This window comes from Solea senegalensis, linkage group LG13 (assembly GCF_019176455.1).
Source record: "Solea senegalensis isolate Sse05_10M linkage group LG13, IFAPA_SoseM_1, whole genome shotgun sequence".
In the NCBI taxonomy this organism is placed as follows: domain Eukaryota; kingdom Metazoa; phylum Chordata; class Actinopteri; order Pleuronectiformes; family Soleidae; genus Solea; species Solea senegalensis.
Window position 1 is genome coordinate 22,780,699 of NC_058033.1, and position 27,506 is coordinate 22,808,204.

General features: G+C 43.1%; 1 protein-coding gene across 2 annotated transcripts; it reads right to left on the reverse strand.

The window, feature by feature from the left end:
• Window positions 1-16,895: 16,895 nt before the first annotated feature.
• Window positions 16,896-27,002, reverse strand: zgc:100829 (uncharacterized protein LOC445149 homolog). Of its 2 annotated transcripts, none has more exons than XM_044041432.1 (7): window positions 26,959-27,002; window positions 25,373-25,742; window positions 20,095-20,239; window positions 19,905-20,007; window positions 19,389-19,427; window positions 19,268-19,309; window positions 16,896-17,114 (listed from the first exon to the last, which is right to left on the reverse strand). In XM_044041432.1, exons 2-7 carry the CDS (start codon window positions 25,551-25,553, stop codon window positions 16,920-16,922), a joined length of 705 nt encoding a protein of 234 aa, XP_043897367.1. In that variant the 5' UTR covers window positions 25,554-25,742; window positions 26,959-27,002; the 3' UTR covers window positions 16,896-16,919. The 2 variants fall into 2 exon arrangements, with proteins under 2 accessions (XP_043897367.1, XP_043897366.1); XM_044041431.1 differs by lacking the exon at window positions 26,959-27,002 and adding an exon at window positions 26,317-26,407.
• Between the last annotated feature and the right edge of the window lie 504 nt (window positions 27,003-27,506).

The window sequence follows — 27,506 nt, forward strand, 5'->3', positions numbered from 1 at the left end:
GACAACAAAAACACACAAATCGATCACATGTACAAACACACAGCTTTTCCTCCTCAGTCGTAGCTACTTTGTGAAAATGAATCATTCTGAAATCAAACACTTCAGTGAATCACTGAGCTCAGTTTTCTCAAAAAAACATTAAAACAGGAAGTTGTTCAGATTCAGTGTTTAATATAAACATTTCATTCATAGTCTGCCTTCAAATAGCCAAACATACAGAAACTGTGGTTTCATCAAAGCACAGAACAGAATGAAATGTGATACTTCATATAAAGCCATAGTTACATTAATGTCATTCCTTATTAATATAATAATAAATGCCACATACATAGCTAAAACTCTTGAGTTGAGCTGTTACTCCTTATACAGTATATTTTATTTCCTCCACCATCAGTATCTGCTGTTTGTATTTATTATTGATGAGCAGCAGCTTCAGGGACGTCTGAGGGCGAGTTCATCACACACCATCATTAACAAGTGACCTTTTTTACACCTGTGTCACACACGGAGTAAAACATCATCTACTTTGTGTTTGACGATCTGATGCAATCAACGATGACTCGTTAATTACTTTCATTGTTAAAATATTAACACTGAAACATACGAGGATTGTGCAATGTGGGTTTGTGAGCGGGGTTTGTGAGCGGGGTTTGTGAGCAGGGTTTGTGAGCAGGGTTTGTGAGCAGGGGTTTGTGAGCAGGGTTTGTGACCAGGGTTTGTGACCTGGGTTTGTGACCAGGGTTTGTGAGCAGGGTTTGTGGCGGGTTTGTGACGGGTTTGTGACCAGGGTTTGTGACCAGGGTTTGTGACCAGGGTTTGTGACCAGGGTTTGTGAGCAGGGTTTGTGAGCAGGGTTTGTGAGCAGGGTTTGTGACCGGGTTTGTGTGGTTTGTGACGGGGTTTGTGAGCAGGGTTTGTGAGCAGGGTTTGTGACCAGGGTTTGTGACCCTGGGTTTGTGATCAGGGTTTGTGACCAGGGTTTGTGGCGGGTTTGTGACCAGGGTTTGTGACCAGGGTTTGTGACCAGGGTTTGTGACCAGGGTTTGTGACCAGGGGTTTGTGAGGGGTTTGTGAGCAGGGTTTGTGATAGGGGTTTGTGGCGGGTTTGTGACCAGGGTTTGTGACCAGGGTTTGTGACCAGGGTTTGTGACCAGGGTTTGTGACCAGGTTTGTGACATGGTTTGTGACATGGGTTGTGACCGGGTTTGTGAGAGGGTCTGTGACTAGGGTTGTGAGTGGGTTTGTGACCAGGGTTGTGGCGGGTTCGTGATCAGGTTTGTAAGGGTTGTGACTGGGGTTGTGACTGGGTTTGTGACCGGGTTTGTGACGGGTTTGTGACCAGGGTTGTGACGGGTTTGTGACGGGATTGTGACCAGGGTTGTGACCGGGGTTTGTGACCCGACCGGTTGTGACAGGGTTGTGACCGGGTTGGGGTTGTGAGGGTTGTGACCAGGTTTGTGACCAGGATTGTGACGGGTTTGTGACCGAGTTTGTGACGAGTTGTGACCGGGTTTGTGACCAGGGTTGTGACCAGGGTTGTGACCAGGGTTGAACAAGTTTCTCTTTGCACGGAGTTCACATGTTCTCCCTGTGTGTGTGTGTGTTTTCTCCAGGTTTAGGTTTAAGCTGACTGTAGGTGTGAGTGTGAGAGTGGACGGTTGTTTGTCTCCTGTGATGGACAGGTGACCTGTCCAGGGTGTGACTCTGCCCTTCACCCAATGTGAACTGGGATTGGCACCAGCAGCCCCGCGACCTTCGTGTGGAGGATAAAGCGATTGAAGATGGATGAATGGAAACACCTCCCTCCAGGTAACCAGCTGGACAAGGCCATCACAGACGAGAGCTCATAGCTCAATATCTGCTTTTAATATCAATGTGTTTGTATGCAGGTGGAGTCGCCGTCCTGCAAGGCCCACTGCCAAAACTTCCTCCAACCTTGGACTGCATGAGCCACGTGGGTCCGAGTCTGCACTGAGACTAAATAAATCTCAATAAATCATTTTCCACCACAGCAGTGTGGAAGTGTCTTCTGGTGAAGGGAATGTTATTATTATTATTATGTTATTATTATTTGTGATTATTTGTATTTATTTTGTTGTGTGTGTGTTCAGTGTTGTGTGTGTGTGTTCAGTGTTGTGTGTTTAGTGTGTGTTCAGTGTTGTGTGTGTTCAGTGTTGTGTGTGTGTGTGTTCAGTTTTGTGTGTGTGTGTTCAGTGTTGTGTGTGTGTGTTCAGTGTTGTGTGTTCAGTGTTGTGTGTTTAGTGTGTGTGTGTGTGTGTGTGTGTGTTGTGTGTGTGTGTGTGTGTTCAGTGTTGTGTGTGTGTGTGTGTGTTCAGTGTTGTGTGTGTGTTCAGTTTTGTGTGTGTCAGTGTTGTGTGTGTGTGTTCAGTGTTGTGTGTTTAGTGTGTGTTCAGTGTTGTGTGTGTGTTCAGTGTTGTGTGTGTGTGTGTGTGTTTGTGTGTGTGTTCAGTGTTGTGTGTGTGTGTTGTGTGTTTGTGTGTGTGTTGTGTTGTGTGTGTGTGTGTGTTTGTGTGTTGTGTTGTGTGTGTGTGTGTGTTGTGTGTGTGTGTGTTGTGTGTGTGTGTGGTGTTGTGTGTCAGTGTTGTGTGTGTGTTTGTTGTTTGTGTTCAGTGTTGTGTGTGTGTGTGTTCGTGTTGTGTGTGTGTGTGTGTTGTGTGTGTGTTCGTGTTGTGTTTTGTGTGTTAGTGTTGTGTGTGTGTGTGTGTGTTCAATTGTGTGTGTGTGTATTTGTGTGTGTGTTCAGTGTTGTGTGTGTGTGTGTGTGTGTGTGTGTGTGTTGTGTGTGTGTGTGTGTGTGTTTAGTGTGTGTTCAGTGTTGTGTGTGTGTGTGTGTGTTCAGTGTTGTGTGTGTGTGTCAGTGTTGTGTGTGTGTTCAGTTTTGTGTGTGTGTGTGTTCAGTTGTGTGTGTGTTTTGTGTGTGTGTGTGTGTCAGTGTTGTGTGTGTGTGTCAGTGTTGTGTGTTTAGTGTGTGTTGTGTTGTGTGTGTGTGTGTTGTGTGTGTGTGTTCAGTGTTGTGTCAGTGTTGTGTGTGTGTGTTCAACAGTGTCACACACTTCAAGCCTGTGCACGCACACACTAAACAAGTTCAGTGTTGTGTGTATGTGTGTTCAGAGAGGAACAGTTCAACATTTTAAATAATGCCTGTGCACGCACACACACAACAAACACAAACAAGAAGTTCTGCACAAACATCAACACCTCGATATTTCTGAACAAGACTCTCTCTCACACACACACACACACACACACACACACTCAGACACACAAACACTCACGAGGACACGCAGGAACAGATTAAGTCCAGATCAATGGCGGTGGCTGGACTGGGAGAGAGATTTCAGCCGGGGTTCTCGTTAAGGCCTGACACATGCGGCAAAGGCTCGAGGGAGTGTTATTACCAGGGTGATGGTTGATAAGACGCTCGTTTCTCCACGGTGAGTCCCACGGGAAAATGCATCGTGCAGCCATGGAAACCATAAGGCTAGGTGTTATGCTATAATTGGGCCAGCTTTTTTAACAGTGCAGCTGCACTGCCAGGTATGCCACTGTCTTCAAATGAGAAATGATTGTGGAGCAAGAGCAAAGAAGATTCATGTGATCTCAAAGAGGAAGTGACTATAAATGATTGTTTCAGATCAAGTTGAAAAACTACAAAGCTAAAACAAAAAACTCTTTGTATGACCGGCTAAGTACAATATTCTCACCTGAAAGTAAGTGTTTTTAATTACATGCAACTCTTTTTCTTCAGTCTGCAGTATAAGATGGAGGAAGAAGACAGAGGAGGAGGAGGAGGAGGAGGAGGAGGATCAGGGAAAGAAGGTCGTTGGCCAATCCCTGCTCAGTCTCTGTAACTTGGTTGATTACGATCAATTTCCCTGGTATCGATGGCCTCCCTGGCCCTGAGCTACACTCCCTCCTGCATTTTGCATGGTACGTGCTTTGTGTACTATGACGTGACTCACACTCTCTAACACAATCTTACTCCACCACTGACTCTCCCACCTGCAGTCCCTCGAGTCTGTCCACGAGAAATATCAACAGCTGGGAAACTGTGTTCTCCATGAGGGACACGAGCATTCAAATCTCTCCAGTCGTTCTCAAATCTGGGTTAATGCAGCATTTGTAGCCTGTTGGATGTAGAAGGTTTGGGTGGTGTTACTGCAGCAGTGCAGCGTTTTCTCTTCTCCAGTCAGTAGAAAAACTCTGAGAGTCAAGGTGGAAATGAGGTGATGAAGTTTGGTCACGACGTGCTGGACCCAACGCCTCAAATCTGTATGTGTTCTGGAGAACGGGAAACGATCCTCCCTCCAGCATGTGTGAGGGCGCATCCCGCTCACTCTCTCTGCACACTTGGCACGCTCTATCTGAATTAATTGCATCTCTGCGAGGGAGAGAGAGAGGTTTAGTCCTTCTGTTGGGCTGGTCTTGCTACAAGGGGAGTCATTTAAAATTCTGCCTCCCATGCGGCTTCTGGTTTTTACTTTAATGACCACCCCTCCTCTCCCTTTGCTTTTTACCCCATGAATTTCCTGGACTTGGATCTGCACAGCGCAGCTCGGATGACCCGTCTTATTTACGCGTGTACACAAATAAATGATACTTGTTTATTGACCAGCATCAAGGCCATTGGTCACAAAATATCGTTTGCACCTTGTGACTCTGCATCTCTGCTCGTTCCTTGCTCTACCAATTTCAATTACTGTGTGAGCACCAGCTTCCCTTCAGGAAAATGGCTGCAGCACCTGTTGTTAAGCTGAGAGATCTTTAAAGTCATGCTTTTGTTTTGGAAAACATTTCTGTTAATATAGAGATAACAGTCATAAAAATCATAACAAACACACTGACGATCAGGATTTCACGCCATTTTAGCAGGTTCCCACAACTCCAAAGGGTTAAAAAACATGTTGAGATGGTGAAGGTTAGGGATAATGATTTGTTCAGACTTTCTGAATGAATGGAAGTTAATGCAGTGTCCTAAGAAGCCTGTGTGTGTGTGCGTGTGCGTGTGTGTGTGTGTGTGTGTGTGTGTGTGTGTGTGTGTGTGTGTGTGTGTGTGTGTGTGTGTGGAGGGAGCAGAAGGCCCAGTTAACTGCCGCAGTGTTTACTGGTGCTACAGCGAAGCTTCATCAGAGGCACAATAGGAAATGGTGAAATCAGTAAGATAAAGCAGACTTCTGTCTCTCTCTCTGTTAGGGGTCTCACACACACACACACACGTGTACGAGGTGGGGGTGGAGTGGCGTGGGCTGCAGGACAGTGACGGCCCACAAGGTCAGAGTATGTGCTTGTTTTTCTCCGTTTTTTCTCTGTCGGTGGTGGAGCTGTGTGCTGCCTCACCGGGTCTCTCATCCAGTCAATACCAGCACGCAGCTTCTGACGATCAATGGAGGGTCAATACCTCTCAGACGCCTGCCTCTTTGTGCTCTCACTGATTTAGCTACCACCTACCCAGGCCATCCTTTTCTTTTTTTCCTTGCCTGTTTTTTATGACCCTCACTCTCACTTAAATATGTGCACCGCCTGAAATTAGAGACACAGCGGTAAATCTGAGGGGCGGAGCTTGAATCTCAGGCAGTGATGATACAGAAAAACAACAAACTTTGACTACACCGTGCACTGACAATGTTATTTTCATCTTAGTTTCAGAGTTCTCCTCTTAAATAACCTGATTCACCTGTAGACGAGGATAACTTAAGTCTGAAACTTTACACTGATGGAAGAGCAGTTTGCAACAGCTCATACAAGACAAGCAGTCATGCATGTTATCAGCTGACCTGTGAGCGCACACACACACACACACACACACACACACACACTGACAAAAAGTCCATTTGTTCCTGCTCCAGCGGCACATTCTCGTATCTCATGTTAATGTTGCAGGCGGCAAAACAAGAAATTGATCAAATATGTTTGATATGATTCAACATTCTTATTTAATTCAATCAACGAGTGTTTCCCAAACTATTTCTATCAACAGCCACTTTCTAAAGAGGACAAACTAGTGACCCGAATCACAAATTAATCTTTGATGATCCTTGATATAAACTTTAATATACGAGCAGCACGACAGCAGCCCCATGCTTTGCAGCCGCTTGCAGCTTGCGTGCCTCGAGCTGCTGCATATATAAGGAGAGCATGATTACAAAGCAGCCTCAGGTGTGGCAGGTAGCTCACCTGTGACTGCTTTCATTAACCATCCCTCAGCCACGCCCATCTCCACAAACATGTCTCATTATTTTTCATGTGATTTCTATAACAGTTTTCTAAGAGATACATATGTTTAGTTTTAAAGCTTAGTTTTAGACACAAGCTTGAGTAAAAGGCAGTAAACTACGTAGCTGTTAAAGACTAAAATTTAGCTGGAAACTAAATATTATTTACTGGAAAATGTTGTTGTGGGAAGAAACAAATGTCTCAATAACAGCTTTAAAGTAATTTTTCTTTGTATTATTGATCAATGATTGAAAAATAGCCTCATCATGATGTAAATACAGTCATGTGATGACAGGCTTTGACCGAGACAAAGAATCTAAAAGAGTTGAAAACCTCTTAGATTCTTGCAGAAATGCAATAAAACATGTGTAAGTATCATCAGAGATGAGCCTGAGCTCATGTCTTTGATTGGTCTAACAATGTTTCACCTGAAAGCAAATACCTACAGTAAGTTTATAATGATGATGACATAAAATCAAACATTGTTGAAAAACAATAACACAAATTATACATGACATTGTTATGGTGTCACTTGATCTCATATGATGGTAAATAATATTCTGATTCAAAAACCTTGAGATTTTCTCTCTCAGGTCTGTTGGTCGAAACCTTTGAGTTTCAAAAGTCAGAAATGAAACAATGAATCATAGCGATCGTAGTTATCAGTTCTGATAGAACATGTAGACTGTAACTGTTGCTATGACAAAGTCAGGCTAGAATCACTGACACAGCACAGACTGTTTCTTCCTCTTCAATAGTCACAGACACACAACACCGACAGTCTTCCTCTTCAATAGTCACAGACACACAACACTGACAGTCTTCCTCTTCAACAGACAGTCTTCCTCTTCAATAGTCACAGACAGCACTGACAGTCTTCCTCTTCAACAACACAGACACACAACACTGACAGTCTTCCTCTTCAACAGAGTCACAGACACACAACACTGACAGTCTTCTCTTCAACAGAGACACACAACACTGACAGTCTTCCTCCTTCAATAGTCACAGACAACACTGACAGTCTTCCTCTTCAACAGACACAGACACACAACACTGTCACACAGTGACTCTTCCTCTTCAATAGTCACAGACACACACACACTGACAGTCTTCCTCTTCAATAGTCACAGACACACAACACTGACAAGTCTTCCTCTTCAATGACAGACAGACACACACTGACAGTCTTCCTCTTCAACAGTCACAGACACACAGCACGACAGTCTTCCTCTTCAATAGTCACAGACACACAACACTGACAGTCTTCCTCTTCAATAGTCACAGACACACAACACTGACAGTCTTCCTCTTCAATAGTCACAGACACACAACACTGACAGTCTTCCTCTTCAATAGTCACAGACACACAACACTGACAGTCTTCCTCTTCAATAGTCACAGACACACAACACTCTTCCTCTTCACACAGACACACAGCACTGATAGTCTTCCTCTTCAATAGTCACAGACACACAACACTGATAGTCAGTCTTCCTCTTCAATAGTCACAGACACACAACACTGACAGTCTTCCTCTTCAATAGTCACAGAACACAACACTGACAGTCTTCCTAGTCACAGACACACAACACTGACAGTCTTCCTCTTCAATAGTCACAGACACACAACACTGATCTTCACTCAACAGACACAGACACACAACACTGACAGTCTTCCTCTTCAATAGTCTGAACAGCACTGACAGTCTTCCTGACAGTCTTCCTCTTCAATAGTCACAGACACACAGACACAGTCTTCCTCCTCAATAGTCACAGACACACAACACCGACAGTCTTCCTCTTCAATAGTCACAGACACACACAACACTGATAGTCTTCCTCTTCAACAGACACAGACACACAACACTGACAGTCTTCCTCTTCAATAGTCACAGACAGCACTGACGTCTTCCTCTTCAATAGTCACAGACACACAACACTGACAGTCTTCCTCTTCAATAGTCACAGACAACAGCACAGTCACTCCTCAATAGTCACAGACACAACATCTTCCTCTTCAATAGTCACAGACAGCACTGACAGTCTTCTCTTCAATAGTCACAGACAACACACACTGACAGTCTTCCTCTTCAATAGTCACAGACACACACAGCACTGACAGTCTTCCTCCTCAATAGACACAGACACACAACACTGACAGTCTTCCTCTTCAATAGTCTGACAGTCTTCCTCTTCAATAGTCACAGACACACAACACTGACAGTCTTCCTCCTCAATAGTCACAGACACAGCACCGACAGTCATCCTCTTCATATTAATAATGGTGTGAACCACAGAGGAACTCTCATGATCATGGCAGCTGAGGAACTTTAAAACAGTCACTGTTGTTTTAAAATCATTTTGTCATGTGACAACAGATGTGTGGGCATAAGATGACGTTCAGACGGATAATCTGTGAGTGAGTGGAGCGTTCCAATCCAAAGACAATCCCAATGAAAACTGTTGCTTCTTCACTCTGTGACTCATCGTGAAGCTGAAGACAGAAAAGTAAATGAAAGAGTCAAACAGGGATAAATGATGAGCATAAACAGTGTTGATGAATCTAACAAAGTAAATGCTTTGGTTCAGTTGTTGAATCCACTGTAGTATTGTTGCTAAAAAAAACAGGTGAGCGAACGCATCAGCATCAAATAAGGTGTTACACACTTTCAGGCTTCAGCAGGAGATCACTGAAATGTCCTCTCCTAAAGTGACGGATGATTGCGAGGACCCTGTGGAGCCCAATGACATTATGGTAATTGTCATTACTGGGGTTGGAGTGCGTGCGTGACTGACGCCATTAGAGAAAGTGCAATTACAGTAGGCTTTGGTGACCTTGCTGACTAGTGGAGGTCACGGCTTCTCATTAGAGCGTGGTGGAAGGCAGCCCAGTGTCTCCACTGTGCCAATCAATAAGAGCGTAGGGTGGTCGGCGCTAATCATAGCTTTGACGCAGCCTCACGCTCTGCCACCCCCCATCACCACACATCCCCACTGCTCGTCCTTTGTTCCATCTTTTAGCTCCCCTATTACCAGAACACCTTTTTCATTTTGCCACTGAGAACTGGTCTAAACACGTGAACACACAGTATTCTGCAAAATAAAAAGCACTTACAGGTACACTTTAGAGACTCCCATGGCTCAGCAATGCTGTTACAAAGTCTAAAAACACTGTTGCATGCACATTATAAGACGTATAATTTCAGCTCACGATTGCCTTCCACTCCTCAGGTTTTTATTCACTGGACAACACACACACGGATAATTCACTCTACAGCATCTACATGGAATCCCGTCTTTCTCCCAAATACATGCACTAGCACCTCCACTACATTAGGTGGTGATATGCTCCCAATTCAGCTCGTTAATATTAGTACAAAACAATGTTCACTGGTTTGTTAAGTCTTTCTACCATCCTGAAATATTAAGGCACTATTATCCAATCCAATACAACTTTATTTGTTAAGTACTTTAAACAAACCACAATGGACCAAAGTGCTGTACAGAATAAATAAAAGGCATAATAAGTAAAAGGTTCAAAATGAGATAAAACAGGTTAAAATAAATTAAAATCATAAAAACACAATAGGAAATAGCAGCCATACAATAAAAAACAATACATTCTATTCAAATCAAAATAAGTAAAATAAATAAAAATCAACGTCTCATGTAGTGTCAAAGGCCAAAGAGAAAAGGTGGGTTTTAAGAAGGGACTTAAAAACAAACAAGTACGAGGCCTGTCTTATGTGCAGCGGCAGATCTGCGACAGCGAAGGCACGATCCCCTCTGAGCTTCCACTTGGTTTTAGGCACACTCAGGAGCAGCTGATCAGCTGACCTGAGAGAGCTAGCGAGTGAGTATGGATGTAGAAGCTCAGAGAGGTAGGGCGGGGCAAGACCATTCAGGGATTTAACAACTAATGAAATCATTTTAAAATCGATCCTGAAGTGTATACGCAGCCAGTGGAGTAAGGCTAAAATGGGGGAAATGTGCTCAAATGTACGTGTGCCAGTTAAAAGACGTGCGGCAGCATTTTGTACCATCTGAAGACGGGCAATGGAGCCCCCACATAAAGTGAATTACAGTGACAAAGGCGTGAATTACCATTTCAATATGTTGCCTCGAAAGAATTGGCTTTATTTTGGCCTGATCTGGTTGTCAAGCTTCAGATCAGAGTCGATTTTAACCCCCAGGTTTGTGATAGTGGGTTTTAAAAGCGGTGTCAAGCAGTCCAGCTCTACTTGGGGGGTTCCAGTGGTGTCTTTTTGTCATTGTAATTTAAGCAGTTCAGAGCCATCCAAGCCTTTATGTCATCAAGACACTTAAGTAACATTTTAAAAGAGTATGCATCATTCTTTTTAAGAGGCATGTAGATTTGACTGTCATCTGCAATGGAACAAGATGCCATACTTTCTAAGAATGGAGCCAAGTGGGAGCAGATATAGAGAAAAAAGAAGGGGGCCCAGAACTGAGCCCTGTGGGACCCCGCAGGTGAGAGGAGCCGAGGAGGATGTCGAGTCACCGAGGCTGACACAGAAAGTTTGATCAGCCAAGTACGACCTGAACCACTCCAAAGCTGTGCCCCTGATGCCCACCTGCTGCTGCAGATCAACATCTCGTGGTCCACTGTATCAAATGCAGCAGTTAAGTCTAAAAGCACAAGAACTACACTGTCACCGGAGTCAGTAGCTAAAAAGATATCATTAAAAACTCTTAAAAGTGCTGATTCGGTGCTGTGCAGTGATTTGAAATTTGCAGGAACTGCAGGGTCTAGACTATTATTACTATTATTATTGTTATTATAAGGCTTATAATAAGGCTTCTACTTTTATTATCAGGTCAAAGTCTGGGGTTGGAAACTATTCAACGTACATAGGCAAAAGTGAATCAACTCCCATGACTGCATTATTTGGTTGTTAGTCCAACTTTGAGACATTTGATTTAGTAGAATTTCATTTGGACTAATGTGAGTTCTGTATTCATTTATAAATCCCTTCTCCATCACTTGCCAGCAAATCTATCTCTTTTACATCGTTTACATGTGTCCAACATACTGATCCTTGAGTTTCTGCTCATTGACATAATTCACTGACCTAATCTATCAAAGTTAATCCAACAAATGAGCTTCTCTTGTTTCAGGAACTGAGATGATGTGGTCTACCTGTGTTATGTCAAGACCAGGTAGAATTTCATTTGGACTAAAATGGCACCATGACTAATCTCCAAGGATTTTGGACTACTGGGCTTGGATCTTGGCGTCCTGGACATCTGCCAGACTATGGTGACCCTGGACACCTGTCCACATCACATGTCCTTGTGCACGTTTTACTTAGTGGTGGAAATGATACGATTGTGGTGTAAAGTCATGATGACCGAGGTTATAATGTCATGTTTGTCATTTTGATAAGAAGAAGAAGATCAGAGCAGGATCATGATTCTTACTAAGGTCTTTGTTCACTTTTGTTGTGATGTAAATAATAAGGATGGACAAGTGAGAACCCCTTTCAGAGTTCATTCATTAATGTCTTCTTGCAAAAAGGCTTCTTGGTTTTTTCCAACAATGTGTCTCGCTCTCCTCAGTCCCTCCATATTTGAGCAACAATGTTACCAAGCAACCAGTCAAACATCGCAGTGAGTGCACGACAACTGTAGCGCACAGGAATTGACAAAAACTAACATTCAGGTTTGTGTGAGTGTGGATGTATGAATAATGTGCATATCTGTGCCTTTTATATTGAGCTGAGGTAATCTGTGGATTTAAACACTTAACTCCCTCGATTAGCAGAGACGCCTTGTACGCAGATACAAGTGGGGCTTGGATGTGAGTTCTGTATTCATTTATAAATCCCTTCTCCATCACTTGCCAGCAAATCTATCTCTTTTACATCGTTTACATGTGTCCAACATACTGATCCTTGAGTTTCTGCTCATTGACATAATTCACTGACCTAATCTATCAAAGTTAATCCAACAAATGAGCTTCTCTTGTTTCAGGAACTGAGATGATGTGGTCTACCTGTGTTATGTCAAGACCAGGTAGAATTTCATTTGGACTAAAATGGCACCATGACTAATCTCCAAGGATTTTGGACTACTGGGCTTGGATCTTGGCGTCCTGGACATCTGCCAGACTATGGTGACCCTGGACACCTGTCCACATCACATGTCCTTGTGCACGTTTTACTTAGTGGTGGAAATGATATGATTGTGGTGTAAAGTCATGATGACCGAGGTTATAATGTCATGTTTGTCATTTTGATAAGAAGAAGAAGATCAGAGCAGGATCATGATTCTTACTAAGGTCTTTGTTCACTTTTGTTGTGATGTAAATAATAAGGATGGACAAGTGAGAACCCCTTTCAGAGTTCATTCATTAATGTCTTCTTGCAAAAAGGCTTCTTGGTTTTTTCCAACAATGCGTCTCGCTCTCCTCAGTCCCTCCATATTTGAGCAACAATGTTACCAAGCAACCAGTCAAACATCGCAGTGAGTGCACGACAACTGTAGCGCACAGGAATTGACAAAAACTAACATTCAGGTTTGTGTGAGTGTGGATGTATGAATAATGTGCATATCTGTGCCTTTTATATTGAGCTGAGGTAATCTGTGGACTTAAACACTTAACTCCCTCGATTAGCAGAGACGCCTTGTACGCAGATACAAGTGGGGCTTGGATGTGAGTTCTGTATTCATTTATAAATCCCTTCTCCATCACTTGCCAGCAAATCTATCTCTTTTACATCGTTTACATGTGTCCAACATACTGATCCTTGAGTTTCTGCTCATTGACATAATTCACTGACCTAATCTATCAAAGTTAATCCAACAAATGAGCTTCTCTTGTTTCAGGAACTGAGATGATGTGGTCTACCTGTGTTATGTCAAGACATTTATGGAACGGTCTCACTCATCTACTTGTGACACTATTTCTCCTTTTCATTGGCTGTTGGTAACATGTGTTTGCAGTCATACCAACTGTCCCAGGACTCATCATCCATTCATCTTCTACTGCTTTATCCTCCACATGAAGGTCTTGGGGGTCGCTGGTGCCAATCCCAGCTGACATAGGGCAAAAGGTGGGTCACACCCTGGACAGGTCACATAGAGACAAACAACCATCCACTCCCACACTCAATTCACACCATATCCCCATATCTGCATGTTTTTGGACTGTGGGAGGAAACCAGAGGACCATCTCATGTACAAGGTAAATAATCCAATGTCAATGAAACATTAATAAATAGGATCCAGCGTCTCATGGGTCCTCAAATGCAACTGCCCGACCAGCTACCAGAACACAGGCTCCGACAACAACCATACAGTTTATATAGCCTTCTGGTTTGAAGAGTGAAGCCTAGGAACTATGACTGGAGTAGCAGTCGGCCACCAGGGGGCAACTCTGTTTTTTAAATTGAGGTAAAGGAGCCCGTTTTTATATATTGTCTCTGATGACAACACACAAGAATGTGGCAGCACCCTCTGCTTTGAGACACGAAGACTTAACACGTTCATATTTGTTACCTGATGTGAGGCAGAATGTTGCGTATTGGACCTTTAACACACACATACACATCATTAAAAACTTGTAGTAGAAGAATTCTAAGTCAGTCAGCTGGAGTGTGTGTGTCTGATAATGTGCCTGTGTGTGTGTGCGCTGAGGCAGGCAGACAGGCAGACCGGCAGACAGGCAGACAGACAGGCCAGGATTCGGTCGTCTGCAGAGAAGGACGGAGAGGGATCTCTGGACACAGGAAGCAAGTGTCACCACTGTTTACACTCGACTGGCTCAGTCAGGATCTGCCTGGTTTGACACAGATCACTAGTTATGACCCTGTCCTCTGTATGTTTGCACCCTTTGTTATTTTTAAAGTCTAAATCAAATGGGAAAACATCTTCTGGCATTCATCATTACAGAGCGGTGAGTGAGAGCAAGCTTGTGTCATTTTGAAAGAAGAAGAAGAAGAAGAAGAAGACTGGGGAGCAGGATCCTGATTCTTACCCATGCTCGTGGAGAAGTCGGCACATTGATCCTCTGATATCACTGCAGCCACCTGACAGATCAACATGAAATCAATCCTACTGTCCACCACCTGTGCATAACTTTTAGTTGTAAACAATCCAGTCATTGTTTTCCTGTGTGTGTGTGAGTGTATGATGGGTCACAGGTGTGATGACATGTGTGAGGTAGATCCTGGGAACTGATTGGTCCTTCACAGGTGGTTCAAGAGGCCTGATCATCACTCACATCACCGCAGCAGACTTTCAAATGTTAGTGGTGAGTCCTTTCATTCATGTTGGGATGAGGTTCAAACAAAGCCGACTAATCCTCACAGTAGAGCAGTGTTTACATGTCAGCGTCCGTGCTGCTCACAGGAAGTGAGACGTTGTGTCTCCAGACAGCAACACTGACGGCTATAAACGAGATGAAGCATGACTGAAAACACCTTCTTCAGCTTAAAAATCATGGTTATTTGCAGCAGTCTGACAAGACAAACGCTTCTTTGTCCCCACCCGCCCCTGCTGTGGTGGTGTATACACACTAACATCAACATAAAATCAGCAGTTATTCACTGTAGCTTTAATTGTTCACGTTCTCCTGTATTACAAATGTCAGGAGCCGTGTATGATGTCATAACTTCACTTCTGATATATTTTGCTGTCACAGTCCTTTGAAAAGCCGGATAGTGACAAGACATCTGTGGTGTCACTGAGTTTTATGAACAGATGGATTCACACGCTGAGTCTGTTGCAACTGACTGATGCAAATTCATTACAGTCCAAATATTTATTTTTCATAGTCAGTCAGTATGGAAGTTTGATTTCTGAGTAAACAAGAGACAGGATTATGTGTGTGTGTGTGTGTGTGTGTGTGTGTTGTGCTGATTCAATCTGGCACAGTTGTTCTTGCAAACATTTTTGTTTTGAGATTGCCCCAAGCCTTTCTCACCAAATCTACACACACACACACACACATATGTTTTGTGTGTTTGTTGAATCAGTCATAAACAAACAGAGTCTTAATCTTGTGGCTGATCATTGTAACAAACTGAAAGCGACTGAAATGTCACACGATTACAAATATATACTTTGATTTTAAAACTTCTATTCATTTCCTAAATTGCCTGACATCAAAGTCTATTATCGGGGGGGTGGAGTGGCTCAGTGGTTAAGACCAGTACCCTGTGTGCGAAAGACATCATGGTCGCAATGGTCGCAAGTTCGACTCCACCCCTGGCTGATTGTACTCAATTGCATTGTAAGTCGCTTTGGATAAAAGCGTCTGCTAAATGACATGTAATGTAATCTGTGGTTGAAGGTAAGTGTAAGTGTAAGTGTTTTTCTAGTTTTCATGTTAACTTAAAGTGCACTGACTTACACTTGTATTCACCCATTCACACAACATCACGTGAATACGTTTTACCCACAGTTATTGGCACCACAGCTCTTTGTGCTCGCTGTGTTGTCAGTGGTTGGTTGTTCATGATGGATTGTAAACCCCCGTACCTTCAGGCGATGCTCCAGCTCTGCGTGCTGCTCGTACTCTCCGCTCTGCTTCCTTCTCTGATCAGCACTTCACCCAGAACCAGCTCTTCTCCTCTGCCTCCTGGAATGACCTTCCCTCTGCAGAGTCATGACGAGTCTTTGCACTACAGTCAAACATGCATGGTCCACTTTACCCCACCACCTCTGTGTGACACATTTCCACCTTTGTTTATCCTCAAAGCTTCAGGCATTTATTTGTAGAAAAACAATTATTTCACTTTTTACTTGAAGCTGAAATGACAGTTGTTGCCTCTAAAGAGAAAACGTTACATACTGTACCTTTAAAGGCCACATAGACCGGAAGCTCCAATTAACGCTGCGTTTGTGTGTGTATCTGCGTCATGACCTCGTTTATGAAACCCTAAAGTTTCAGAACAAACAGTTCAGCCACTGATGAGAAAATAGTGTTGTATTGTTTTCATGGGCTCTGCGAAGCGGATCTGCACTTCCTTAATTTGATGTCGTCATCAGAAATCCTCACCACTCCTCTCACCACCGTAGCGCCTCCTGGTGCGGGCACTAGTCCGGGCACATCCGCTTACATACATTCAACCGCAGAAGAAGAACATATATGTGACCGTGAAAACAAGTTAATATATGTAAGTAGACCTCCATAACTAACATATATGTGACCGTGAAAACAAGTTAATATATGTAAGTAGACCTCCATAACTAACATATATGTGACCATGAAAACAAGTTAATATATGTAAGTAGACCTCCATAACTAACATATATGTGACCATGAAAACAAGTTAATATATGTAAGTAGACCTCCATAACTAACATATATGTGACCATGAAAACAAGTTAATATATGTAAGTAGACCTCCATAACTAACATATATGTGACCATGAAAACAAGTTAATATATGTAAGTAGACCTCCATAACTAACATATATATGTGACCATGAAAACAAGTTAATATATGTAAGTAGACCTCCATAACTAACATATATAAGTTAGGTTTAGTGAAGTGAAGTTAGGTTTAGTGAAGTGAAGTGAAGTTAGGTTTAGTGAAGTGAAGTTGAGTTAACACACGATGCTCCACAATGATCCAGTTTTGTTTCCACATAAAAAAGAGATTTTAATCTTAATGATAACTGAATAATAATGAATTGTTAGTTATGATGTCGTGTTCACTCACCATGTGATTCCTGGGACTGCTGAGGTTCCTTTGAGCACATGTTGCTGCTGGTGGCTGCTGTTGTTCCACAGTGTGATGGGACAGAGGGAGCAGACTGCCTCATATCTGCGAGGCCAGGTCTCGTGTCGACAGGACTAACTCTCTCGGGGGAACTGGAGCAGATGGAGAGCTGGGACTTCAACTCGCGCTGCAGAACGACGACGACAAAAGAAGTCAGAGCTGACACACAGTGAAATTACTGTCATGTTTGATTAAATCATTGGATAAATGATTCACCAAATGACAGTGATCCAGTGACACCGCTGCACCATAATGAAACACACACACACACACACACAACTACGACCAGTGATTCAGAGAAAATGAGAAGCTGCTAATCTTACGCCTCCTTAATCAGCGACCACACTCTCCTCCTTCCCTCTCAATATCAGCTTCTCCCATTTCATCACAAACCCCACAACAAAACCAACATGGAAGTCTATGGCGTCTATAATGAAAAGCCACCAGGGGGCGACTCCACTGGTTGCATGAAGACATCTGTTTAAATGGAAGTCTATGGGAAAATGAGCCGTGTTGATTTGTAACCTGAGTAAAGAGTTTGTTCAACGGCAAAGCGTCGTATCACTTTAGTACAGCGTGCTTTCATTGAGACAAACCTCAGCTTTGAAACATTGTTATTTTCATTTCACCCACAAAGTGCTGGCTGCAGTCAGACCTCCTGAGCTGCACGCTGTCAGAGAGACAGAGACAGAGAGACAGAGAGACACAGACAGAGAACAAGAGAGACAGACAGAGAACAAGAGAGACAGAGAATGAGAGAGAATCTCCTTCTGTGAGGAGAGCTCACACGCCCAAACCTCAGGAGACTCCCACAATCCCATCCATCTGCGACTGACGCATTCACTATCTCTGGTGTTTTAATTCCCCGATCAAGTTCATCAACCATCTGTTCTAGAGCACAAATCCTGCCTCTGTGATTCAGCTGTTCTTCACACACACACACACACACACACACACACACACACACACGTGAGGACAGCAGAGTTTCTGTGACGGGCGCGGCAGCTCAGACGAGCCTGCACGCAGGGGGCGGAGCTGCACACAGGGGGCGGACGCAGGCTGAGAGTGACAGGCCGTTTCTCAATATCCATACTTGTGCGTACTTGTGTACTTGTGAAAATGTCATCAGTCTCAGTCCAAGTTCTGTTCCAATTCTCAAGTAAGCGAACAGCGAGGAAGTGTTCTCGCTCCGCCCATTTTTACCAAGTATGCATCGGAGGTGACTTAAGCGTACTTGGGATGACCATGTATCCCAGAATACATTCCCGGAACAAAGTTTTAACATCATTTGAGGCGAGAAATGAGTCATTTAGAATTCAAACATGTGGTTTGTGTATGAAGATATGTCGTATTTTTAGTTTGGCAGCGACGTTTGTCGGAGGTGATAAGCTCCGCCTCTGCGGACGCTCGGCGCTCACTGTGCCCGGCACAGAGCAGCGTTACCTCGGCCTGTCCTGATGAAATGATCATTAGATGCTCAGTGTGATCCATAGATTTGTTGTTGACGTGTTATTTTGTTTTTAATGGAAACGTTTTGACCTGATAGTTTGAAAGTTTCTATATTGTTAGGGGATTTATATTATTTTAGATTTATATTAAAGTCGCACGCTCATTGTATCTGTATTTAAATATAATATGTAAATATTAGATATGTAGAGTAGTATATATTTGTACACATCATATATATATATATACTACTCTACAATGCTGTAATATATCTATTTTCCACATTGTATTATTTGTATTGTATATTTTAATAGAAATAAATTAATAAATGAAGTTAAATCTTTAAAATGTAAAAATAATAACAACATGTATATGCATTTATTAAAAGTATTTCATATGTTCATTTATCAACACTGTAGGTGGCGCTAATGATGCTGCAGCACTTGGCGCCAGCCACCATTCAAACAGCAGAACAATACATACATACTTGCATACTTGAGTATTGAGAAGCAACCAAATACTTGTGTACTCCCGTACTTGGCAAGTACATACTTGCTTACTTGAGTATTGAAAAACGGCCACAGACAGCTGCTGTAACTACCACTTCCTGTTGGCCAGAGGGGCGGGGGCTGCGCGACACTGTAAGGTCACTTTTCAAGGAACCAAGAAGTGGATCAGTCCATCGTGAATCGCACCACGTCTATTTTTAAAGTGTGTTTTTAGGGCAGCTGTCACAAGGAAACAAAGTGTTCCACGTTATAAAGAAAAAAGAAAAGAATATACATTATAAACGTTCCATTTACATTCACAACTATTGCTTTAATTCACAAATACCTGGTGTGCTGCTGAGGGTGATGAGCGCTCACTCACTGACACCTGTGGGTTTAACAAAGACATTACATGAGTGTGTGAGTGAGAGACACTGAGCAGCACAGAGCGCAGCTGCTGCACTCACCAGCAGAGGGAGTGACGTGTTTGTCGCCTCATGTTTCTCCTGTTGAGAGAGAGACGGTACCATGTTAGCTGACAGCAGAGGGGACACGTCATCCTCACTTCAGTGATGAAGATTCAGATTCAATGAAATCACTTTCAGAGAGAGAGAGAGAGAGAGAGAGAGAGAGAGAGAGCGAGAGAGCGAGCAGAGGCCAGAGAAGACCAACCGCCCCAGCTCGCTCAGGCTTGGTGTGTGTACGGTTGCCATGACAACACAGCAAATCTCTTTTTAAGATAGCGTGAAAAAGGAACCCAGCTCCCCCCTCCTCCTCCCCGACAGCTCACACACAACAGAGCACACAAACGCACAATATCAATAATCTGATTTTAGAGAAAACAAAGCCTGAAATGAATCGTTTGTTCATTTGAGATTTAACAGCTTTACTGTGACATTTAATAAAGTGTACACAAGTTATGAGAAGTGAAAATAAGTCAGTTAAATGTTATGTTAGAGCGATGACACCACAGAGCTGCACACCTTGACATTCACAGAGATTCCAGGTCGGGTTGTGCAGACGACGTTCTCTCTCTCACTTTTGACGGCTTCTGTGCTTTTCCTGCTCTTCAAGATCGTCTGAAGGCTGTAAGACACACGTGGATATTTAGAGGTTCAATAACACAACAAAGACACACTGTATATGACACACACAGGAACACAAGTGCATTACTATGAGTTGCTCTGGTGACTCTGAGCCTTATTTTCTCCAAATCCCGAGCAGATGAACTTGGAGGTCAGCTCGTCCACGTCCCCGATCACAAGGACTGAAACGTCTCCGTCCCGGCCGAGCAGCCAGCTCACACTCTTACTGTTGGCTGAAACATAAAGATGTCACTGTGGTTACTGAGGGTTACTGTATGGAACCATGTGTAATAAGAACACAGACATTAGAATTTCACTCATTGGCCAAATGTTGTTTAGTTTTGGTGAATGAAAAGTCGGTCATTTGTAAATAATTCTCTTCCAGCTAGCGTACTGAAGAGACAATCATTTCTTACAGAAGTACGGAAATGCTGCTCATCGACTCAAACTTCGTCTTACTGGCGTTACCTGAATTATCTTTCATTCTGACATAAACGGTCCTAACACTGAGGAAATATCAGTAAGAGACAGCTCACATGTCCTCATGATCTCAGAGAGGAGGACCCTGCTGACTCACTCACAGTGAACTGGTTCTGCCAGACCGGCCTGTGGATCACATTCCAGCAGACTGTGAGAACACAGTCGTCACAGCTCACCTCAGTAAACAAGGCCACAGGTAACAGCATTGTCAGGTGCTGTCAGCTGAGTTGTAAACGACACTTGTGTTGGCACAGCCTCAGGCTTTCAGATGCACTGCAGTGGTGTCGCACGCTGCCATTTTAAAAGTGAAGCGAATCATGTTTGTGAAAAGACAGAGAGCAGTGATGACTTCTCTGATACATCAGCAACATCAGCTCAGTCTTACAGGACACAGACCCTCACTGCTGAAGTCTAAACATCACAAACATCACAAACATCACTAACATCACAAATATCAAAAACATCATTAACATCACCATCAGAAAAATCACTAACATCCCAAACATCACCATCAGAAACATCACAAACATCACTAACGTCAACATCACAAACATCAACATCACTAACATCAACATACATCACATACATCACAAACATCAACATCACAAACATCAACATCACAAACAACATCAACACAAACATCAACATCACTAACATCACAAACATCACCATCACTAACATCACAAACATCAACATCCAAACATCAACATCACTAACATCACAAACATCACCATCATCAACATAACATCAACATCTGAAATCATCAGCATCACTAACATCACAAACATCATCAACATCAAACATCACCAACAAACATAACATCAACATCAACATCAACATCAACACAAACATCAACATCACGCAAACATCACTAACATCACATTCATCATCAACATCCATCACAAACATCAACATCACAAACATCAACATCACAAACATCAACATCACAAGCATCAAACAACACAACATCACAAACATCAACATCACAAACATCACATCACTAACATCAAACAAACATCACCATCACCATCACTAACATCACAACATCAACATCACAAACACAACATCACAAACATCACCATCACACATAACACAAACATCCACAACATCACAACATCACATCAAACATCAACATCACAAACCATCAACATCACACAACATCATCAACATCACATCAACATCACAAACATCAACATCACATCATCACATCACACATCATCACATCAACATCACAAACATCACAAACATCAACATCACTAACATCACCATCACTAACATCCAAACATCAACATCAAACATCACATCACACATCACATCAACATCACACAAACATCAACATCACAAACATCAACATCACTAACATCACACATCAACATCAACATCACAAACATCACCATCACTAACATCACAACATCAACATCACAAACATCAATTGATCACTAACATCACAAATTCACCATCACTAACATCACAAACATCAACATCACAAACATCAACATCACACAAACATCCATCATCATCAACATCCACCAAACATCAACATCCAGCATCATCACAAACATCACCATCACTCACATCACATCACAAACATCAACATCACAAGCATCACAAACATCACCATCACACACAAACATCAACATCACATCACAACATCATCACAACATCAAACATCATCAAACATCAACATCACAAAGCATCATCACAAACATCAACATCACCATCATCACAACATCAACATCAACATCAACATCAAACATCCATCACTAACATCACAAACATCAACATCACACAACATCACCATCACTAACATCATCAAGCATCACAAACATCACAAACATCAACATCACAAACATCAACATCACAAACATCAACATCACAAACATCACCATCACTAACATCACAAACATCAACATCACAAACATACATCACAAACATCAACATCACAAACATCAACAACATCACATCACATCACACAACATCAACATCATCAACATCACAAACATCACAACATCACACTCACATCACACACATCAACATCAAACATCATCAACACATAACATCACATCACAACATTCACCATCACTAACATCACAAACATCAACATCACAAACATCACATCACAAACATCATCCATCACATAACATAACATCACTCAACATCATCACAAACATCACCATCATAACATCATCAAACATCCACAAACATCATCAACATCATCACTAACATCACCATACATACAAACATCACAAACATCAACATCACAAACATCACTAACATATCATCAAACGAACATCAACATCACAAACATCATCACTAACATCACAAACATCAACATCATCAAATCACAAACATCAACATCAAACATCACAAACATCATCAACATCACACATCACCATCACCATCACAAACATCAATCACACATGCATCACAAACATCACCATCACTAACATCACAAACATCAACATCACAACATCAACATCACAAACATCACCACAAACATCATCAACGTCACAAACATCAACATCACAAACATCAACATCACCATCACAAACATCAACATCACAAACATCAACATCACAACATCAACATCACAAACATCAACATCACAAACATCAACATCACAAACATCAACATCACAAACATCAACATCACAAACATCACCATCAGGCCAGAGAAACGTCATTCTCCTGGAACAGTGCAGATTACATTACATTACATTACACGTCGTTTAGCAGACGCTTTTATCCAAAGCGACGTACAAAAGTGCATTTAAACATTTGGGTACAAATAAGAGCTAGAAGTAAGTAAGAGCTAAACTATGAAGTGCTAGTCATAAGTGCGATAGATTAAATCTACTCTCTTTGTGTTTCAAACATGTTTCCAGCGTGCTTCCTGTGTTACCTCCTGCTAATTGTGTGAAAGATTGCGTCCTGACTCACTTCCTATTTTTACACAGAAACAGAGTATCGAGCATTTCCTCTGCACCACAGACACATGATATCAGCCCTGAAGGACAGCTGCACTGTGTCCTCACACAACAGCTGATGATAGGAAGACACCAGTGATCACTACATCACACTTACAGTACAGTGTTTATGATTATGTTAAAACCCACAACCATTGTGGAGGAAATGCAGACAGACAGGCTTGTGCAGCAGGTGTCAAACCAGTTTTAGGACAGACTGGTTGTTGCACGTTAACTGTCAGCACTAAACACTGCTGTCCTCATCTTCTATGACGTCTTTGACCCAGAGAAGAAACTGAGACAACAAACGTCCTCTGCTGCTCACACTCATGATCTGAGACAACAAACGTCCTCTGCTGAACTGAGACAACAAACGTCCTCTCTGCTCACACTCATGATCAGAGACAACAAACGTCCTCTGCTGCTCACACTCATGATCTGAGACAACAAACTGTCACTCTCGTGCTGCTCACACTCATGATCAGACAGCAAACGTCCTCTGCTGCTCACACTCATGATCTGAGACAACAAACGTCCTCTGCTGCTCACACTCATGATCAGAGACAACAAACGTCCTCTGATGCTCACACTCTCTGAGACAACAAACGTCCTCTGCTGCTCACACTCATGATCAGAGAGACAACAAACGTCCTCTGCTGCTCACACTCATGATCAGAGACAACAAACGTCTCTGCTGCTCACACTCATGATCTGAGACAACAAACGTCCTCTGCTGCTCACACTCATGATCAGACAACAAACGTCTCTCTGATGCTCACACTCATGATCTGGAGACAACAAACGTCCTCTGCTCACACTCATGATCTGAGACAACAACGTCGTCCTCTGCTGCTCACACTCATGATCAGAGACAACAAACGTCCTCTGCTGCTCACACTCATGATCTGAGACAACAAACGTCCTCTGCTGCACACTCATGATCAGAGACAACAAACGTCTCTGATGCTCACACTCATGATCGAGACAACAAACGTCCTCTGCTGCTCACACTCATGATCAGAGACAACAAACGTCCTCTGCTGCTCACACTCTGATCTGAGACAACAAACGTCCTCTGCTGCTCACACTCATGATCTGAGACAACAAACTGCTGCTGCTCACACTCATGATCTGAGACAACAAACGTCCTCTGCTGCTCACACTCATGATCAGAGACAACAAACGTCCTCTGCTGCTCACACTCTGATCTGAGACAACAAACGTCCTCTGCTGCTCACACTCATGATCTGAGACAACAAACGTCTCTGCTGGAGACAACAAGCGTCCTCTGCTGCTCACACTCATGATCAGAGACAACAAACGTCCTCTGCTGCTCACACTCATGATCTGAGACAACAAACGTCCTCTGCTGCTCACACTCATGATCTGAGACAACAAATCAATTATAGCAATTATAATTGCAGTTGTTAAGAGCTAAGGCATGTCTCCTGTCATATGTCTTCTGTCTTGTGTCACATGTCTCCTGTCTTGTGTCTCCTGTCTTGTCTCTTGTCACATGTCTCCTGTCTTGTGTCTCCTGTCTTGTCTCTTGTCACATGTCTCCTGTCTCATGTCTCGTGTCTCATGTCACATGTCTCCTGTCTTGTGTCACATGTCTCCTGTCACATGTCTCCTGTCTCCTGTCACATGTCTCGTGTCTCGTGTCTCATGTCTCATGTCTCTTGTCTCGTGTCTCCTGTTTCGTGTAAATAAATGTGTGGCTCATCAGTAGGTAATGTCTTCTTCAGGACGGATCAGCTGCTGTGTGTCCACCTCACTTTAAATTTGTCTCATGGACTTTAGTTTCAAACAGCTGTTGAGATGATGGAGAACCAGAGCTCCCTCTGTCTGTCTGTCTGTCTGTCTGTCTGTCTGGCTGGCTGACAAAGGTGAGGTGGTGGTGATGGGTTGGCATGGTTACCTCTTTTTGGCTTTGTTGTCTTGTTCTCCTCGTGCTCCTCCTGCAGCTTCTCCTCGCGCTCCTTCCAGCGTCGAACCTGCTCCTGCCGCATCTTCAGGAACAGAGTCTTCTTCTGGTCGTCGTTGAGAGCGTTCAGCACGTCAGGGTCGATGTACATGTCCTTTAAAATCTGCTGCAGCATGTTGATGAGTTACACCTGACCTTTGACCTTTGACCCTTCTTGACCCGCAGCGTGTGTTTATGCTGTCATGTTCTCAGACGTCAGTCAGAAGCACACACACACACACACACACACAAGGCCGTTTCCTGTGTGTGTGTGTGTGCTGACTGAGATGTTTCCTTTGACTTTGGAGGTCGTCACGGGAACAACCTGGAAAACATGTGAGAGATCGATGTTCTTCATGTTTTTTGTCACAACCTTTGACCTTCAAAAAGTCACTTTTATTTCTCCCTAACCCTCATGAACGTGGAAGAACCCAACACTTTAAAAATGGGAGGAGATTCCAGAGGAGTGAGACTGCTGCTGTCATCTGAGCCCCGCCCCCTCCTTCACACCACACATCCTTCCCTAACCATGTTCCTTTCTCTGAGATCTCCCTCCTTTCTAACATGGTCAGTTCAAGTTGTAACACACACACACACACACGCACGCGCGCACACACACACACACACACACACACACACACACACACACACACACACGACAGCATTAGCCGGTTTCTCTAACAAGGGGAAGAAATGGACTCTTCCATTCACTGGGTGGTTAAACAATGGCTACCACATGAGCAGCAGCAGTTGGAGGGAAAGAAATCCTTCCTGTGTCAGACTGAACAACACAGAGTGGTGAAGGCTGCAGAGAAGGAAACGAGGGAAGAGGAGAGGAGGGAAAGTGAAGAGTGAAACTAAGTGAAGCAGGAGAGAAAAGGAGTTGTTGAAGTACTCACATCAGCATGTAGACAGACGCTCCTCAGCAGAGTAAGCTAACTAAGTCTGTACTCCTCCTTGTCTTTGTGTGTGTGTGTGTGTGTGTGTGTGTGTGAGTGAGACTGGGCTGATGACATCACAGCATTCCATGAGCTCACTCACTCACTCTCTCTCTCTCTGTCTCTCTCTCTCTGTCTGTCTCTCTCTCTCTTTCTGTCTGTCTGTCTGTCTCTCTTTCTGTCTCCCTCCCTCTCTCTCTTCTGTCTGTCTCTCTTATCTGTCTGTCTCTCTCTCAGACTCACGCACATGTATTTTATATGAAACGATGAAGAACGTAATTGAAGTTAATGTCACACATTTATAAATCGTGAGATGAGCGAGAACTCACGAGAGTCATCAGCAGCTTCTGAGTGTGTGTGTGTGTGTGTGTGTGTGACATAGACACAGCACATGAACATTCAAGTAGAACTTGTTGAGTGAGTGTGTGACTGCAGACTGAATGTGACACACACACACACACACACACGCGATGATTAAGATTTAAACTAACGAGGAACAGGCGCGCGCGCGCACACACACGTGTTCTTCTGTAAATGTGTTTGTTTCACTTCGTTCGTTTCTAAAGAAATGTGTCAAATCCGCTCAAAACTTGTTTCCATTACCTTGTTAGCTGTTCCGCTGTGCTGTGCTCCTCCCTCTGTTCCTGTCTGTTCAGCATCATGTTTAAATAAACAGCTCCATCTAGTGGCCACACGATAGAAATCTCGTCGACCAGTTTAAAAGAGTCACATCATCAACACGCGCACACACACGTCACACGATGTTCATACAGTAAAGCTCGGTTCACTTCCTCTGTGATGATACAGAACAATCATCATCATCATCATCATCTGCAGCTTCATCCTCCAGCTGTGCCAAGCTCAGCTGACACAGGGCGATAGTACACAGTTCACCAGCCCATCACAGGGCCTGTATAACAATAATAATACTTATGATTATTGTTAGAATAAATTAATATATATATATATATGTTATAATAATTGTTGTGTTTACCCAAAGCCACAAGCTACAAGGGAATTGAGTACAACTACAGCATCTACAACTAACCCAGGGGTGGATTTGAACACGTGACCATGATGTCTCTACACATGGGGCTGAGCTACCCCAGCCCTGAACATCTGGGCTGAGGTCCATTTCATTTGTTGACCTT

Bases quoted from the DNA above. Each gene is read 5' to 3' on its own strand.
- zgc:100829 (XM_044041432.1), bottom strand. From the start codon at position 25,553: ATGCTGCAGCAGATTTTAAAGGACATGTACATCGACCCTGACGTGCTG. The intron at 20,240-25,372 runs GTAACCATGCCA...TTTATGTTTCAG, and splicing joins GACAACAAAGCCAAAAAGAG to CCAACAGTAAGAGTGTGAGC. The intron at 19,310-19,388 runs GTGAGTGCAGCA...TTAAACCCACAG, and splicing joins ACACGTCACTCCCTCTGCTG to GTGTCAGTGAGTGAGCGCTC.